This window comes from Rhipicephalus microplus, chromosome 4 (genome assembly GCF_043290135.1).
Source record: "Rhipicephalus microplus isolate Deutch F79 chromosome 4, USDA_Rmic, whole genome shotgun sequence".
NCBI lineage: Eukaryota > Metazoa > Arthropoda > Arachnida > Ixodida > Ixodidae > Rhipicephalus > Rhipicephalus microplus.
The window spans coordinates 97,525,268-97,541,780 of NC_134703.1; the positions used below are offsets into that span (position 1 = coordinate 97,525,268).

The following is a 16,513-nucleotide window of genomic DNA, read 5'->3' on the forward strand; positions in this document are numbered from 1 at the left end:
TCTAAATCTGAACATACGGACCTCACACCGAGAAGAGCTTTCCCATAGAATTAGCCCTTACAGGTTAACTGAAAGTTCCTCCTGTTTTTCTAGAACTTCACCGTGTGCGACATATGGCATATTTTAACCTATGTAATGATGACAAAGATGTTTACGTTTTGCGGTGATGCGACGGCCGTCGCCTGAAAGAGAAGATTTTCGAATAATATTGTTAGCCGTGTACACACAAAAAAGGCACTATGCATACATTAATAATTAATAAACTTGATGAGGTACATCGGTAGAAGCGAAATACATATAGGGTTGCTTAAAGGGGCCTTGCAACACTTTCAAGGTAATCTTTTAATGGTTTCATTAATAAAGCTTATTACCTAAATTTTTGAAATCAGTCAAGGACGAGCGGAGTTACAAGGATTCGTCGTGCGTTTCAAGCGCTTTATCTGGCCTTTTGTGCTGCTGAGCGCGCTAAAAGTTGCGCAGGAAAAGGGATAACACGGGCCTCCAATAACATGTGTTTACACGGCAGCGTGCGTTATGACCTTGGGCACTTTTTTTTTTGTGGAGTGCGCCACTTGCTTACGGCGTGATCGTGCGAGCACGCCCGCATGTGGCGGCATTTCTCGGTGGCTATGGTACCTACGTGGTTCCCGAAGCTGAAATCAGCCAACAGCCGTGGAATTTCGGGTACATGGCGCAGTGATTTCAGTACACGGCATCTTTTGTAGAAGGTAGAAGGAACAATTTATAGCTCGTTTTGGTAATCCGTTGTAAATTACAGAGCCCGTGCTGCGCTAAAATCCTTGCCTTGCGTGTTCTCAGGAGCCTTTACTACTGACTGGGAGTGCTTTAGACCATGCTCCAAAAGTGTTGCAGGGCGCCTTTCAGTGGTTGTGAATATTTGACAGAATCCTTCACCCTACTAGTCATTTGACTACTATACACCAAACCTTTTGAAAAAAAAAGCCACAGCTTTGTCACAAAGTGAAAGCAATGAAAGCTATAGCAACAAATTGGAAGGTCACGCGCAGAATGCCAAGCAGATCGAATTGTGCCCCGCGTTTCTCACGCACAAATGACGCACGAAACGTACTCACAGGTACAGATGAACGCGAATAAGCGTTTTAGTTGTAACTTCGCTGTGTCTGAAACGTTCTCCCTTTTCACAAACTAAGACTGTGCAACGATTGAAGTAACCTTTGTGCGCCCAGCCAAGACGCATGATGCTCCCCACCACGAAATAAGGGCGTGCGTGCGAGCGTCCACACCCCGTCCTCTTCAATGGGCAAAATACGCGTGTGAGATGAGAGCACACGTCGCCCCGTCGTTTCGACGTGGCGACGCGCGCTCATTGCACCATCTTGCCGGTAATGCTGAAAATGCTGAAAACAGGATAGTTCCCCCCGAGATGCCCGTCTCTCTCTCTCTCTCTCTCTCTATATATATATATATATATATATATATATATATTTGCGTTTGGCCCGGCAATTCGTCTGGACAGACGCCATTGCGCGTAAGCTGGTCTACTAGGGAGGCTTTCAACCCCATCGGCGCCCAGCCTGCAAGATGCTGTCCTGTAGATGCTCCAGGAAGCAGTCGGGTCTCAACGGAAGCTTCGCGAGGCAAGCCTTTTGTTGAACGGATTCGAATAGCGGGGGGAACGGCGCCACTGTGGCGGGTCTTATTAAGTCGACCTCCTGACTTGGCCTTTGTCATCTACGCGAGGCCATCTCAACGCACCGACAGCCCGGAAGCGTGGGAACGCGTCGAAGAAGCCGTTCACCGGGATCCAGCGTTTGGACTGCCTGAAGCTGAAAGCAGCATGGACCGCTGCTGACGTTCGGGTTAGCGGCCATCTCCCCGGAGGAGCTCAACTTTCCCTCTCCGGACTGTACCTCCTCGCCCTGCGGTGCCTTCAAGGCGTGGGCCGAGTGCGTCTTTGTGTGCTGCGTTCCTGTTACTATTGGACCATTTCGCCCAGCCGAGTGGTACAATATCTGCATCCTTTCTGATGGGTAAACTACATAGACTTCGTCCCCTGCTTTGTTGCAAGAGTGGTGATCGCCTCCTTCGGACCTCCGTGTAAGGAGACGGCGGGCTATAAAAGCCGAAAACATTTTGTAAATAGGGCTGAATCATGAGTGAAATCCCGAGCTGAATCGTGAGCGGAATCATGAACTGAATCTCTGTTGTACATATTGCGGGATCTTCAGGATCCCTGTACAGTTTCTATCTTTCTTCAATATTGTAAATAAACCTTCGTTCTATTTCCCTTACGAACGCGTCTCCTCACTGGCGAAGATCGGCTATGCGGACGATGGTGGGGAGCCTGCTACCGTAAAGAGATACCCGCCGTACATACCATCGACCTCCTCGAGCCCTTAACAACTGGTGGCAGTGGTGACATGCTATCATCAACTTCCTACACCTTACAATATGCGGTGAGTTACCGCGACACCGTCGCCGCGATGCCGGCGGCAAAATCCAACCGAAAGTGTCCATATAATTGTTATCGCAATAAAAGAAAACGTTAACTTATACATCAGTCTGAATACACGAGCGGTTATTAAAAAGCCACGCGCTTTCTATTGTTTTATTACGCTGCTTGTTTCATTACACGGATGTGGGAATGTAAACACTTTTTTTTGCTGGGTTGCTTGGTTTTTAAAACACCGCTACTTCGACAACTATGTTTCTGTTCTGTTCTAACTGTTTTGTTGTGAAAACAAGAACTATGTTTGTTGAGATAAAACTTCCATTCTTAATCAATGTACTTAATCAAATTGCAAGTTGAAATTTCAAAATACAGTTTTACTTCAAAAATAGCTATCATCGGGCACACTTACTGAGTGCCGTGGACCTGGCATGGTTGTCTCTTTTTTTTCCTGCATGAAAAGAAAAGAGTGGGAAAGAGAGAGAGAACTTTAAGTGATGAATGAAAGTACCTTTGATATATCTTTAAAATACTCGATTTTGATAGAGTTGTTATACACTGATGATAGAAACATTACAAGCACTTCAAGAAGAAAAAAAAAAGACCCAGCGAAATGCTTTGGAATAGTGTTCTGCCGTCTTGTCAGCAATGCTCATGCATGCTTTCGAAACCGAGGAATACGCTCCACTTAAAACTTTTTATGATAAAAGGTTGCAATTGTGTAGTCAGAATTTGTTTTTTTTTCGGGGGGGGGGGGTGTTGTAAGCTCGTGCTTTGTATTTGTGCGTGTTTGAAGTAACCAGATGTTTCAAGTAACGTATTTTAAACACTCGAAAATCGGAGAAACACGATTTTTGTTCGATGCCATCAGAATCACTTCTGTATGTAGCCTCAGGTACCTTGAGATGACCAATGACATCAGCTTGGGCAGTAACTAGGAAAGTTAAGTTTAGTAAACATTGTAAGTTGCGGAGTTATGCGGTTCTGTCAAATAGAAGAATTTAAGTCCTTCACGCGAAGAATCCTTAGTGGTTTCGAAATGACGAAAAACGACTCTTAGTAATTATTGCCACATGCACGTGGTGGGTTGAGGCCAAGAGCCTCCTCGTACGTGGTGATTCTGTGCCACATGATAGATGTCTGGCGAATCTTTGAGGACCTTGCGAAGCAGAGACTTGAACTCGAACAAGAGCGCTCGCAACGCCGTCATGGTTATCGGTGGACAGATGATGATCGATGTCGATATTACTCATTGACGTGTCTGCGGTGTCTACTGCTTCCGACGTGAAACAGTTTCTCACCTAAGCAACTTCGTGGGCAAAAGTGATCGAAGTGGTGACGTTTCGATGCTCGTTGCTAAAGTTGGTAACAAGCAACTGCGATCGAAGCTGTACGACACCACGAAGCTGTATGACACTTCTGGCTACACAAATGTTTTGTTTCAGATAGGAACTCTAAGTTAGTTTCAGCCACCACTTCGCAATCACCCAGATTACAGCATGCGACGTCGACCATAACGCTTGCTCGAGGACGAAGCGTGACGCTGTCTGTCTGCAGAAACACGAAGTACGTCGAGACGTCGAGCGGCCACACGTGCGAAGTAATTAAATTAGACCTAACTGAGGGATGAAACCGCGGACTTGGGATAATACGAGACGCCGAGTATATAGGACACTCACAGTCTGGGTTACGGGTGGCGCTGGCACTTTCAAGTATAACGTGCACAATTACCCTTGAGAAAAGTAGACCGGAGAGCACCCCCACCCCCCTAGTGTGTCCTACATAAGTGCCTCGGGCACGTAATTCAGAGGTTGCGGGTTCGGATGCTACCAAAAGATCTGGGAGCAATTTCTCGTCCACTTAAATTTATTTCACTGCTAAGTGAAAGTCATACCCCTTAGTTGGTTTTATTAGCTGTAAAAATAAAACTAGTAAGACGACGATGCACGTCTACAGCGACAAGCTGTCTCTTATCCCTTTGTGAGTAGTGCATGGTATGTTTTTTAGTTCGTAACTTTAGATTGTTTCTATCTTTCGATAACTTGAAAATGAACTACAACGGAAAATGGAATTAGCCTAGTGGCATCGTCACTTAAAGCAATCAAGCTATAAATAAACGCAAGGTTTCCCAAATGTCATCATTACGTTATTTTATCCCTAGCATTGCTTCAGGAAAATTGTTCGTTTGAGCATAAAAATACATTGAAATAAACACTGAAGTCGACATTTCAACGTTACACCGCCGGCGCAGATTTGTGGATGTGCGCGTGCGGTCGAATCGGGAAGCATTCATCAGCTTTGTTATTTTTTTTGTGTGTGTGGCACGAGATGATGAGGGACAAATGCCGAAGTACCTGGACAGTTACGAAGATGAGGTGCGCTTAACTTCGTACTTACGTTTTGCTTTTTTCTACGTTTGAGTTCTTCACTATCCTTTTCGAAGCTGACTCCTGCTGGCCTGGATTCGAAAGTACGTACACAATCTCCTGACTGTGTCACAAAAAGAAATGAAAAAAAAAAGATCTTTTCAGGTGTGCAATTAGCGCACAATCCTTTCACACATTTGTTATTTTTCAGTAAGTATTTTTTAGCGTTGCAGCGGGCACTGGGTATTAGAAGAGACTTAAAAATCATTTATTGTTCCGAGTCACGAATAAGGCTCGCCTAATATTTTTGAGACAAGGAAAGGTACATCATCAGACATGCCATACGAAGCAGTCCGAGAGGGAACTTTAATGGGAAATGAGCCTTGACACCCATACTCGAATATCAAAGCCAATAATCAAGGCACATATTTATATACAGTAACGTGTCACATTTACGAGTATATTGAGAGATGTCAGCCGCTTGTGAACGTGCGAACAAGGTGGTGAGACGGGAACACAAACTACAGACACATTTGAAGAGACTCGTACGTTCACGCACCCAGTTAGCTGAAGGCCGCAAAGGCTTTCACATTTATGACACATTATCGTGAAAAAAAAGCGAGTACATATTTGCTGCCCACGTATATAGGCACTGTAATGACTACAAGACTACACTTTTGTCTGTGCTTAGATGCCACTTTAATTCACAGCTTCGCCGCCTACGTGCCGGATGTGTGTGTGTGTGTGTGTGTGTGTTTGTGCGTGCGTGAGTGTCTTTCGCTACTTCGGGGACATGACCGCCTAATCATAATTTAAATGTTCACGTGGGGGTTGAGTGCATGGTATGTACATCTCGACATTGTAATGGCGCTCACCTTTCGTGCGGCCTTAGGCTGGACTTTAGGTGCTGAGGCATTGACGGTCCGCGGGCTTCGGGGCTGGACTCCGGTGACTGAGACGGGGCTGGAGCTTCGCTAGGTCACAGTTGGGAGGTTCTTATGAAGACGAGCATTCCCGCTCGCAAAACAGTACACAGGCACAAACATGCGTCGCACACATTCACAACAGAGAACGTTAACGCGAGTGTTCAGATCCCAGTTTCTGCATTAGAAGGCTGAGAGCAACGCTTAGCACAACGAAACTTGATGAACCAAGACAAAGAAAAGAAGGCAGACCCCACGCGTTATGTCTCACATATTCAAGGTGTCACAATGCTCATATGTGCGATCATATGCCACTTAAATCTGTCTTCTATTTCCCTTCAAGAGAAAAAAAAGAGGGTATACGTGAAATACTGTTGGCAGCGAGCACTGGCTTGTCACGTAAGATTCTCTCTCGGACGTCTCACGAGTCTCCGACGAGAATACCATGATCTCACAACACAGTTCTCCTATTCAAAGAGATTTTATCTTTTAATAGGTGAATAGGTAATGGGTGAAAAAGAGATAGTGGCTATGGTACTCGGCTGCTGACCCGCAGGTCGCGGGATCGAATCCCGGCTGTGGCAGCTGCATTTCCGATGGAGGTGGAAATGTTGTAGGCCCATTTGCTCGGATTTGGATGCACATTAAAGAACCCCAGGTGGTCCAAACTTCCGGAGTCCTCCACGTGTCTCCTAATCATATGGTGGTTTTGAGACGTTAAATTCCGCATATCAATCAATCAATCATTACTAAAAGAGATTCATATGTATACACGGCATGTCAGGTCTAACGAAGGGGGGGGGGGTTGAAAAAACGATTTCTTCGAGTGTTGATTCCGTTACCAATTACTGCGCGTACTTTCGCGCAATGCCTACGCTGCATTGGACTTGATAGTTGTACATAATAAAGCTTCCCGTGAGTCATTCACTTCAGTTAGGAAAAAAAAGAACCTCATGTGCACCTCTAAAACGGATCTCTCAAACGTATTCGCATCAGCGTCGATACTTCAGCAAAAAGGAAACCCAAGAGCACCCTAGAAGCACTTGGAATAATCCCGTTGAGCTAGTCAAAAAGTGCGCTCATGACGCGACAGCTAGCTCGCATTTCTGTCTCTGCGCTCTTTTTGTTCCTGTACTATGGACGCTGCTTCGATTCGCGATTACATTGAACACTGCGCAGCGCGTGTAACAAACTAGCAGCACACTTCAGCCCTAACCATAAGTACGCTTAACAACATGCGTGTCAGCGCATGGCTTGTAGACTCGGCGGTGCGGGTATGCACCAAGCTGTGGGCCCTTCCTCTCTCCATAGGGAAAGGCTGCGCATGCGCAGACTGTCGGAGGTACGCGTTGGAGAACTCTCGCACGCTGCAACGCGTATACGTGTGTTTAGCGCTTAGATGCCTGACCACATGTACGCGTTGCAGCGCGTCGGTGCGTGGCTTTTTGGCTTGGCGCCGGGCTCTCTTGCCATGGAGTGAGAGGGCGGGTGGCTACGTAGAGTTACTATATTGCTAGCGTTAGGTAGCAGATTTGCGCCAAGGTAAGCCATCTTGGGTTCAATTCTCTGGCGGGAAAACCACTCACCACCCGCATAGGAGCAGCGCTCACGCTTAAGAGAATCAGCGTTGTTTCTTTTTGCTTTATTTTTCTATTTTCAAAGAAGGTACGAGGAAAACTGAGTTCATCCGATCACGCCTATACAAGCCACTATTTTATGCGTACGTTCTTGGTACGTAAAAAAAAATTGCCCGCAGCTTCCCTCGGGGGAACACTGAGGAGGATGCGGAAGCATGTAATTGGTTAACGGGTGTTAAATTGCGACTTACTTGGGTCGATGGCTAAATTGGTTAACGTGGTTGTGAAATGGGGTGTTAAATGAGTGAACACGTACGGCACGTATGCGAATGGGCGGTGTTTTATTTATTGCGACGAACCAACGGACGAGCGGCAACTGAGCGAGCGAGCGCCGACCTTGAGTATATATACAGCGCGACGGTGCATGCGCTGTCAGCTGTCGAATGTTCTCGAAGGAGAAGCGCGCGCGCGGCACAGATGGCGACGGCGCGACGGCGCATGCGCTGTCAGCTGTCGAATGTTCTCGAAGGAGAAGCGCGCGCGGCACAGATGGTGGGCGACGGCGCATGCGCGCGCGTCAGCTGTCGAATGTTCGAGAAGCGGTGCGGACGGCGTGGACGGCGCACTACAAGGCGCGAGTATAAGATGCTTCCGCATCTAATATGTTGAACGATTTTGAGTACTTCGTACTCAACTATGGGAGAGCACTGAGCCGTCCCGCTAAAACAGTTTAGTGGCTGGTAACAGAGTTAGACAGGGGGGGGTTAGAAAAAGGGGGTAACGATTTAGAGCACAGGGTACTCTACTAGGGGAGAGCTTAAAGCCGTCCCACATGCCTGAATACACAGGCATGGTTCAGTGTGCACCGACACATGCCTGAATACACAGGCATGGTTCAGTGTGCACCGACGCTCGCGTAGGTTTCAAATAGCTAACTTTACCATACAAGCTCATGTTTGTGTTACTGGTTTCCGTACCAATACTTTACCTTCCTAGTGCATTTAATGTGAAGCTTTGACCGTTTTAACTCGGACACATGTATGCTTTTGAAGTGCAACAAATAACCTTATACTTGATGAACGCGTGAATATTGCAGTAGCAGAGAACGAGTGATTATTGTATCAGACGTAATGAATTAGCTCAACTAAGGCGGTGCGGACGGCGCGGACGGCGCACTACAAGGCGCGAGTATAAGATGCTTCCGCATCTAAAAGTCACAGATTTGCCGCAAAGGCGTATAGCAATGAACGCGATGGTAAAAATTGGAAGGTCACGTGCAGGATCGCTAGCAGATGGAAACGTGCCCCACGTTTTTCACGCACAAATGACGAACGAAATGTACTTTCAGGTACAAACGAGCACGAATAAGCGTCTCAGTTATTACTTCGGTGTGTCTTAAAAGCTAGCTTCTTTTGCAAACGTAGACTGTGCAACGGTTGCAGTGACCTTTGTGCGCCCGGTAACTAAAACAGAATCGTTCCGGTAAAAGCCGAACGCCAGCCTAGACGTACCATCCTCCCTACCACGAGATAAGGGCGCGCGAGTGGGCGTCGACCCCCTGTTCTTTGCGGAGCAAAGTGCGCGTGAGAGATGACAGCGCGGCCACCACGTCGTGACGATGTTGCTAGGCGCGTTCATTGCACCATCTTGCTGGTAATGCTGAAAACACGATAGTTCACCCTCCCCCCTTCCCCCGAGATGCTCGCCAGCAGAGCTAAGTGGTAGATATAGATAGCTTGCCGTTTAAACGTTTAAGAATGGTTTTTTCGGTGGCTCAGTGGTTAACCCCTCACACTCACGATTCAGACGACCCAAGTTCGATACCGCACGCCAGAGCCTTTTTCTGGATTTTCTCTATTTTGAATTTTTCATATAGATACGTATTCATATACGGTGAGTGACGCCGACAGCACAACCCAGCCGAGATTGTCTATATAATTTCTATTGCAGTAATAATGAAATAAAGTGCGCCGGCTCGTTGAACCAGTGAGATGTATATGATAGTTGGTCACACATTAGCTTCTTCCTTTCCGTTGTTTTGCCATTTAGAAATATGGAGTTACTTTAAAACTTTTTATCGCGATCGACAGAGTTAGAGATGAAATCTTTTCGTCACTTTGAACATGCGTTCTTGACGATACCGCGGAGTTATGTGCCAAATTATGCAACTATAAGTCATTTAGTTTAAAGAAAAGAAATCTTCAGATTGGTAGCTGATTCTAGCACCACACTTGTAAACGCGGACCACCCTCTGTATGTGACGTAAGGGCCTCCTCTTCTCCAAAAACCGCGCCTTTATCAGCACGCAGATGCAGCGCGCGCTTTCTTCTACGAGGCGACGACAGCGCGAGCTGTTAGGTTTGGCCTGGAGATTCGTCTCTCAATCCCTTCGGCGCCCAGTCTGCCAGACGCTGTCAAGGATTTGAAAGCGGTGACTAATGGACTCGGCGACTCATCGGGCAACAGGAGGGCTGGCGTGGCCGGCGCCGGAGCTGACAGAGGAGCGGCGCTCCCTTTTGATCCCCAATCACCAAGCCGACCGGCCGACTGCCTATGCTCGTCAGGCATTGTACGTGCTAGCCGGAGGACGAGACGTCGTGTCGCCAAGACGCCGTTAACCATTAGAGAGAGGCCAACAAAGACAGCACCTTCCTGGAGGAGACCAACTGCCACCACAAATCACCCCGCTAATTGAGCGAACAAAATCGGCGGACCCTTTGAAGTATGCGGCAAGGATCGTGGGAGCTCTCGACTAAAGGCACACACACGACGAGAAAGAGCCCTGCTGGCGCCACCACAGTGCAGTGTTCACGTGGACCGTGCATGCTCGCCCCCCCCCCCCCCCCTCAACTGTGTGTGCGTGATTGGTGTTCGACTCGAAGAGGAGGAGCCCGACAGGGCATAAAACGACGCGGCAGAGTGCTGGACGTCGCTCTGAACTATGTAACGTTCAACCACCACGCTCGTGGTTTGTGAAACCACTAATCCCTTCTTTTCTGTAAATATGTGTAAATAATGACATAAACCTGTTTGTTTTCCGTATCCTCTTGTCAGCGTTCGTTTCCTCCACCCGGTTACACCACGCTACTACAAGAGACCGGGTAGACCCCAATCCCTAACAACTGGTGGCAGCGGTGGGATGCCGTCAGCGAACGACCTGCTTCCTCTTTCGCCAACATTAACAGAGCATAGACAGTCCAGTTTTGTAAGCTGCATACTGGCTGTTAGTCGTCGTTGACGTCGGGTCTTACTTTATTTAGCAACGAGGAAATCGATTCGGGTCATGTCAGATACTTCACGCGCCGGTGGGTCGAAATCAAAAAGCGATATTTCTGCGCTCAGATAGTAGCTGCAATCATCGCTGACCTTCTCACTGGTAAGTTCAGACGAGCTGGCACAGCTTGATTCTGCGTCGGATGATACCACTAGCTTGATTTTCGCGCGTCACACGGAGCACGTGAGCTGTGTTTACACCCTGGCCAGCCGCGGCGGGGTGTAGCGGATCTAGTGACGTCATGGGTGATGGATTCTCGTGATGTCATCCGATACAAACCATCGATGATAGAACAGCTCTCTGTTTCTGTTTTAATACATCGTTTATTGCTAAATTAAATTTATTGACTAGTGCCTGGGCAAACTGAACCACCCTAGCTTTTGAAGGACTGCCAATACTATTTGAAAACAGCATTATCTCAATATGGTCGAAAATGCACCGGAGTTCCCCAATAACTGTGTGAGGAAGCCAGCTGTAGTTTTATAGTCTTGATAGCGATTGATAGTGGCCATGCGGCACCCGTGTTACACTTGTATTACAATCGCAGCTCACGACAGCTGAAGTGAGTAGTTGTTCAACAGCCCTGTCGCATCGAATATTCCTTTCGCGCCCAACATTCGTTTCGCTTAAGGTTTGATAGCTGCATTAAATTCACGTGATAGCTGCAACACTTTGCCGATTCAAATAATACTATTGCTTAATTTATCCCTATATTTTTAGCGTCACGCTAAAATATAGGGATAAATTCCCTATATATTCCCTATAAGTTCACCCGTCAGAACAATTCGCACGTATGCAGCTGACACACGCGGACCAACTTTTCATGTATAACGTATTCACTGCATGTGTGCTCAATAAAAACAGAGCAAGTGTTGCAGTGCCGGAGATAGACAAAAAGAAATCAAGCGTTTATTCCTTTCTCTGAAGACTAATGTTTAGATAGCGACAGCCGCTGCAGCCACGTCTAATGACATGGCTGTACGTAGGATAATTAAACACAGAATGCACTTCCTACCACATTTCTCGAAACCAACAGGCAACATGGCTGCAGTACGGATATAGTACCGAAGAATCGCGGCGAGAATAACAGCAGCCGCCTATGTGAACCGCGCCTGAGCTGCCCGAAATATGCGAAGCATCGGCATTGCCGGCATCATCTGGGCAGTGTTGGCTTCTCCGCAGGGCAAATGAACCGCCTATGACCACGTGGTTACACTCGACCAATAGCGTTGCTGACATCGTCAAAGGCCCAGCGAGTGGTGCCGGAAAAACAGTAGTGCAACTCTGCTACCTAAAGGTAGCATATACAGTAAATCTATGACTAAGTGAAGTTGCGTGCCCTCTCTCTCTCTCTAGGGAGAGAGCGCCCCGCCAAAAAGCCAAGTGCTGACGCGCCGCAACGGGTACATGTGATTAGGGTTTAACGGTCGCTAGTACGCAACGCGAGGAACGAAGCGTCACATCTCTCACCTTACGTCAGAACTGGAACCACTGCAAAACAGAAAGAACGAAAAACAAAACAATGAAGTTAATACAGTACGTTTATGCACGTAGGATTGATTGAATCCCCCCCCCCCGCCTTCTTTTTTTCAAAATAGCTGCCTCAATATATGCTAGACGAGATTTTTTGTTAAAACATGATTTGGCGCGGAGTGTATAGGTGTTTCTCATGCGGCAACATTAAGAAGTTTCACCAAATACCCAAAATACACTGAGGAACAAAGATACAAGTTATCTTGAAGGGACAATGGAGAACAATAGCATGAACTATGGGACTACGGGAAGTATTTCGTTTTATTAGCGAAAATTAAAAAAATAGAGCTTGAACGAGCTTTGCTGAAAGAGGGAATATTTAAACATCCCGCTTCCGAAGTTCGTAAGTAAAGTGTGCTATTAATGTGCTATTCTACAGCCGAGGCAAAGCCAGGGTGTTTCGCACCGGGCCCATGCCATTCCTCCCCCCCCCCACCTTTTTTTTTTGCCGTGGCATACATACCACAAAATGACACTCCTTCTCTGCCTGTCCGGCCCCCACTTCAGATCAAGGTGCGGTCCACCACCCGAAATATATATCTGCGTATGGCCCCGCCGCGGTGGTCTAGTGGCTAAGGTACTCGGCTGCTGACCCGCAGGTCGCGGGATCGAATCTCGGCTGCGGCGGCTGCATTTCCGATGGAGGCGTAAATGTTCAAGGCCCGTGTGCTCAGATTTGGGTGCACGTTAAAGAACCACAGGTGGTCAAAATTTCCGGAGCCCACCACTAAGGCATCTCTCATAATCATATGGTGGTTTTGGGACGTTAAACCCCAGATATCAATCAAATCAATCTATGCGTATATGCCCCAGTTAGGCACGATGTGCAGCCGAAGCCACGACTGCGCTACATGCTACGCGATCCAGTTATTTGCGAACACACAATTTGGAGCCATGCTCCTGCCTTCGCATTTCTCGCTTTCGCTGCAAAAGATAGTTTGAAATAGACTCACCTTGAGCTCGTGTCGCTGCTCCCGGACGAGCTTTAAAAAAATAGATGAATATGGAAAATGATCCACGTCAAAGTATTGCCAAAGCAGACAAACATTAAAATATTGGCTACAACGAAAGCAAACCTACCTTTCTGAGGACGAGTCTGAATCTTGACCGTATTCTTGCCTGAAAATGTCAAGAGAAGCTTCAAATCAAACGGAATCAGAAAAACGCGGGTTTTACTGACATAAGTAAGGATGCAAAATGTATGTATGCAAAATATCTGAACCAACACTACATTTAGTGCAGAAACAAACAGCCCTAGACACAGAACGGATAAAAAATGAAAGACGAGAGTTCTGTACTAACAACCCAGGGTTGTTATCTGAGCGACCCTGTCTGTCATTCTTCATTCTTTCTCCGTGCTTTGTCCAGGGCTGTTTCTTATATATATATATATATATATATATATATATATATATATATATATATATATATATATATATATATATATATATATATATATTGATAAGAAGTATCACTACCAGGAAAAACAAGGGAAGTGCGGGTAGAGAATGAAGACAACGTTGCCTCCACTGCGATCTCTCTGAGTGGGTACGAGCCATGACGGTGGAGATCATCATCATTATACGGTGATCGCGGACTCAGGGCCCATTAAAAACCCCCATTAATTTACCTTGCCTTGTGTAACAATTTGGTGGAAGGTGCTGGGTAGGACGAACCCAAAGACGGAAGCTTCACTACCAGGACTTCGTTGTAGCCGCCGCCTCGCCGGACTTAACCTTCGCTGATCGTAATGGCCCAAGAGCAGCCATCCAACGCTTCGAGGCCAACTCCGATGGGTTCCGCGCCGTACTACAGAGTGCCGACAAACTTTGGCGGAACCTCAGGAGAAGACGTCGACGTGTGGCTCAAGAACTACAAGCGGGTGACCAGACGCAATGGCTGGGACTCGAACGAACAGCTCAATCATGTCGTATTCTCGTTTTCTGACACCGCCCTCATGTGGTACGAGAACCACGAGGACATGTTCACTACTTGGGAACGTTTTGTTGAAGAAGTGCAGAAGTGTTTCGGTGATTCGGATGCAAAGAAGAAACGCGTGGAGCAGACATTGTCTCAGAGAGCACAGCTTCCAGGAGAAACATGTACGACATACATTGAAGAAATATTGAAGCTGTGCAAGATCGTGAATGGGAGGATGTCTGAAGAAGACAAGGTTGGACACGTTCTCAATGGTATAGCCGAAGACGTGTACAATTTCTTAATTGGGAAAGACTGCTTGAACTCCGTGTCCGACGTGATGAAGCATTGTCGTACCTTTGAATCCCTCAAGATGCGACAAATTTCTCCGAAATTCGGCCGCCTGTCCAACGTCCCCACTGTGGCTAGTGTTGAAACAGTGCAGTGTCGCCTAACGACCTTGCTTTGACCATACGGTAGATTGTCAGAGAAGAGCTGCTTCAATGTGAGCAAACCTATCATCGCCCCAGCGATTTTCAGGATGTGTACGTAAACGAACCAGAACGTGTGCGGACTCCTGTTTCTCTTCCACCATGGCAACCATCGATCAACGCAGCAGACGCTTATGAATATCAAGGCACACGGCAGGCTGGATTCCCCCGTCATCCAACTCCCAACTACGAACGAAGTTTTCGCCCGCCTGTTTACCCAACATCGCCTGCCTACAGTGCCTCTGAAGGGCGGCACCACTATCCCATGCCTTCCGAGAGGAGTCATTACTCTGAGCAGCCACGTGCCCCTCGACCAATTCCGGTATGCTACAACTGTGGCGTCCCGGGTCATATCGCACGTTTTTGTGACCACCGCCCATATCAGCGACAGTCTTGGCCCATGTATCACCAACATTTCGACCATCCGCACTCCACGTCACGGAAACCACGCGCACCTACCGGGTCATGCTACCCTTCGCCGGCCTCTGATCGAAGTTTGACGTCACCACCAGTTCCCCGTGCTCCACGATCGCCGTCGCCACGGCGACGCGCACGCACACCGCCGCCGGAAAACTAGTCGGTGCGGCCAGTGGGGGTGAAGCCGCAACATCACAGGTGCTATTTACAGATATACCCCCGTCAGCGTTTATGTTGAAGAAGAAAGTTCGTGTAGTTGTCGATGGAGTGGCTACTATGGCACTTGTGGATACGGGCGCGACAGTCTCGGTGATGAGTGTAAATTTTAAGAACCTGCTAGAACCAAAAGTGATGTTTTGCCTGAACTGTGGGGTGACATTTCGTGGTGTAAGTGGGGACGTGTTGTGTCCGGTGGGATATTGTACTGTGGACGTCTCGCTGTGTGGCAAGGTGTCTTGCACAGAGTTTGCGGTTATTCCACGGTCTACACATGACGTTGTCTTGGGTATTGACTTCTTGTGTGAGTGTGGGGCAACTGTAGACTGCAGAAGTGGGCATCTTTCTATACACGGTACTTTCTCAACGGCGCTCTTGGAAAATTCCTGTCCGGAGGAATGCATCTTTTTCGTCTCCGTGGATACAGTCGTTCCTGCATTTTCTGCTGTGTGTGTTCCCGTGACATGTTCCAGTAACAACTGTGGCACGTTTGACGCCACGCTCGAACCGATTCCCTCAGCATGCCTGAAAAAGAACATTCTCATTCCCCATTGTATAGTGTCAGCCATTGATGGACGGGCAGGTGTGTGGACAATGAACAGTTCCATGGAGCCTGCAATTCTGCCAGGCGGCATGAAACTTGCAGTATTTAGACCCGATTCATGTACGACGCTGTTTGCGCTTGTTGATGCTACAAGCCAAATGAACATCTAGGCTTAGAAGGTTCAGAATATACCCAATTGCTACAAATGGTCAGCAAGTCACTTGACCAAAGCGAACGTCACACATACACTGCTCGACGTTCTGTCTAAGCACTCGAAAGTGTTCAATTTTTCTAAATACAGCCAAAGGCCCTTAATCCCAGCGTCCCGGATACGTCATCAGATCCACACTGAATCGGCGCATCCCATTAGGCAGAAACCTTACCGAGTGGCACCATCGGAGCGCAAGATCATCAACGAGCAAGTCCAAGAGATGCTGGAAAAGGGAATAATACAGGAATTCATGGGCTGCTCCCGTCATCCTAGTGCGGAAGAAAGATGGTACGTGGAGATTTTGCGTTGACTACTGCCGACTGAATTCTTTACCAAGAAAGACGTCTATCCACTGCCGCGCATCGATGACGCTCTAGACTGCCTGCATTGCGCGTCCTACTTTTCATCTGTCGACCTGAGATCAGGTTACTGGCGAATTCCGATGCACGCAGCTGACAAAGAAAAGACTGCATTTGTTACGACCGACGGACTTTACGAGTTCAACGTTATGCCATTCGGATTATGTAATGCTCCTGCGACATTCGAAAGATTTATGGACTCTACAGTGCGTGGTTTAAAATGGAATATATGCATGTGTTACCTTGATGATGCC

At 47.5% G+C, this 16,513-nt stretch overlaps 1 protein-coding gene across 6 annotated transcripts in view; it reads right to left on the reverse strand.

Moving 5' to 3' along the window:
• LOC142813963 (uncharacterized) overlaps positions 1 to 16,513 on the reverse strand; it is a 37,388-nt gene that overhangs the window by 4,445 nt on the left and 16,430 nt on the right. For 2 of the 6 annotated variants that reach the window (XM_075891923.1, XM_075891919.1), the window contains exons 4-10: positions 13,185 to 13,223; positions 13,058 to 13,087; positions 12,042 to 12,062; positions 5,673 to 5,771; positions 4,829 to 4,921; positions 2,844 to 2,882; positions 156 to 182 (exon numbers count right to left, since the gene is read on the reverse strand). In XM_075891923.1, coding sequence (XP_075748038.1) covers positions 156 to 182; positions 2,844 to 2,882; positions 4,829 to 4,921; positions 5,673 to 5,771; positions 12,042 to 12,062; positions 13,058 to 13,087; positions 13,185 to 13,223 — 348 coding nt within the window. The remainder of the gene's footprint in view (positions 1 to 155; positions 183 to 2,843; positions 2,883 to 4,828; positions 4,922 to 5,672; positions 5,772 to 12,041; positions 12,063 to 13,057; positions 13,088 to 13,184; positions 13,224 to 16,513) is intronic. The other 4 variants (XM_075891921.1, XM_075891922.1, XM_075891918.1 and 1 more) reach the window with 2 other exon arrangements.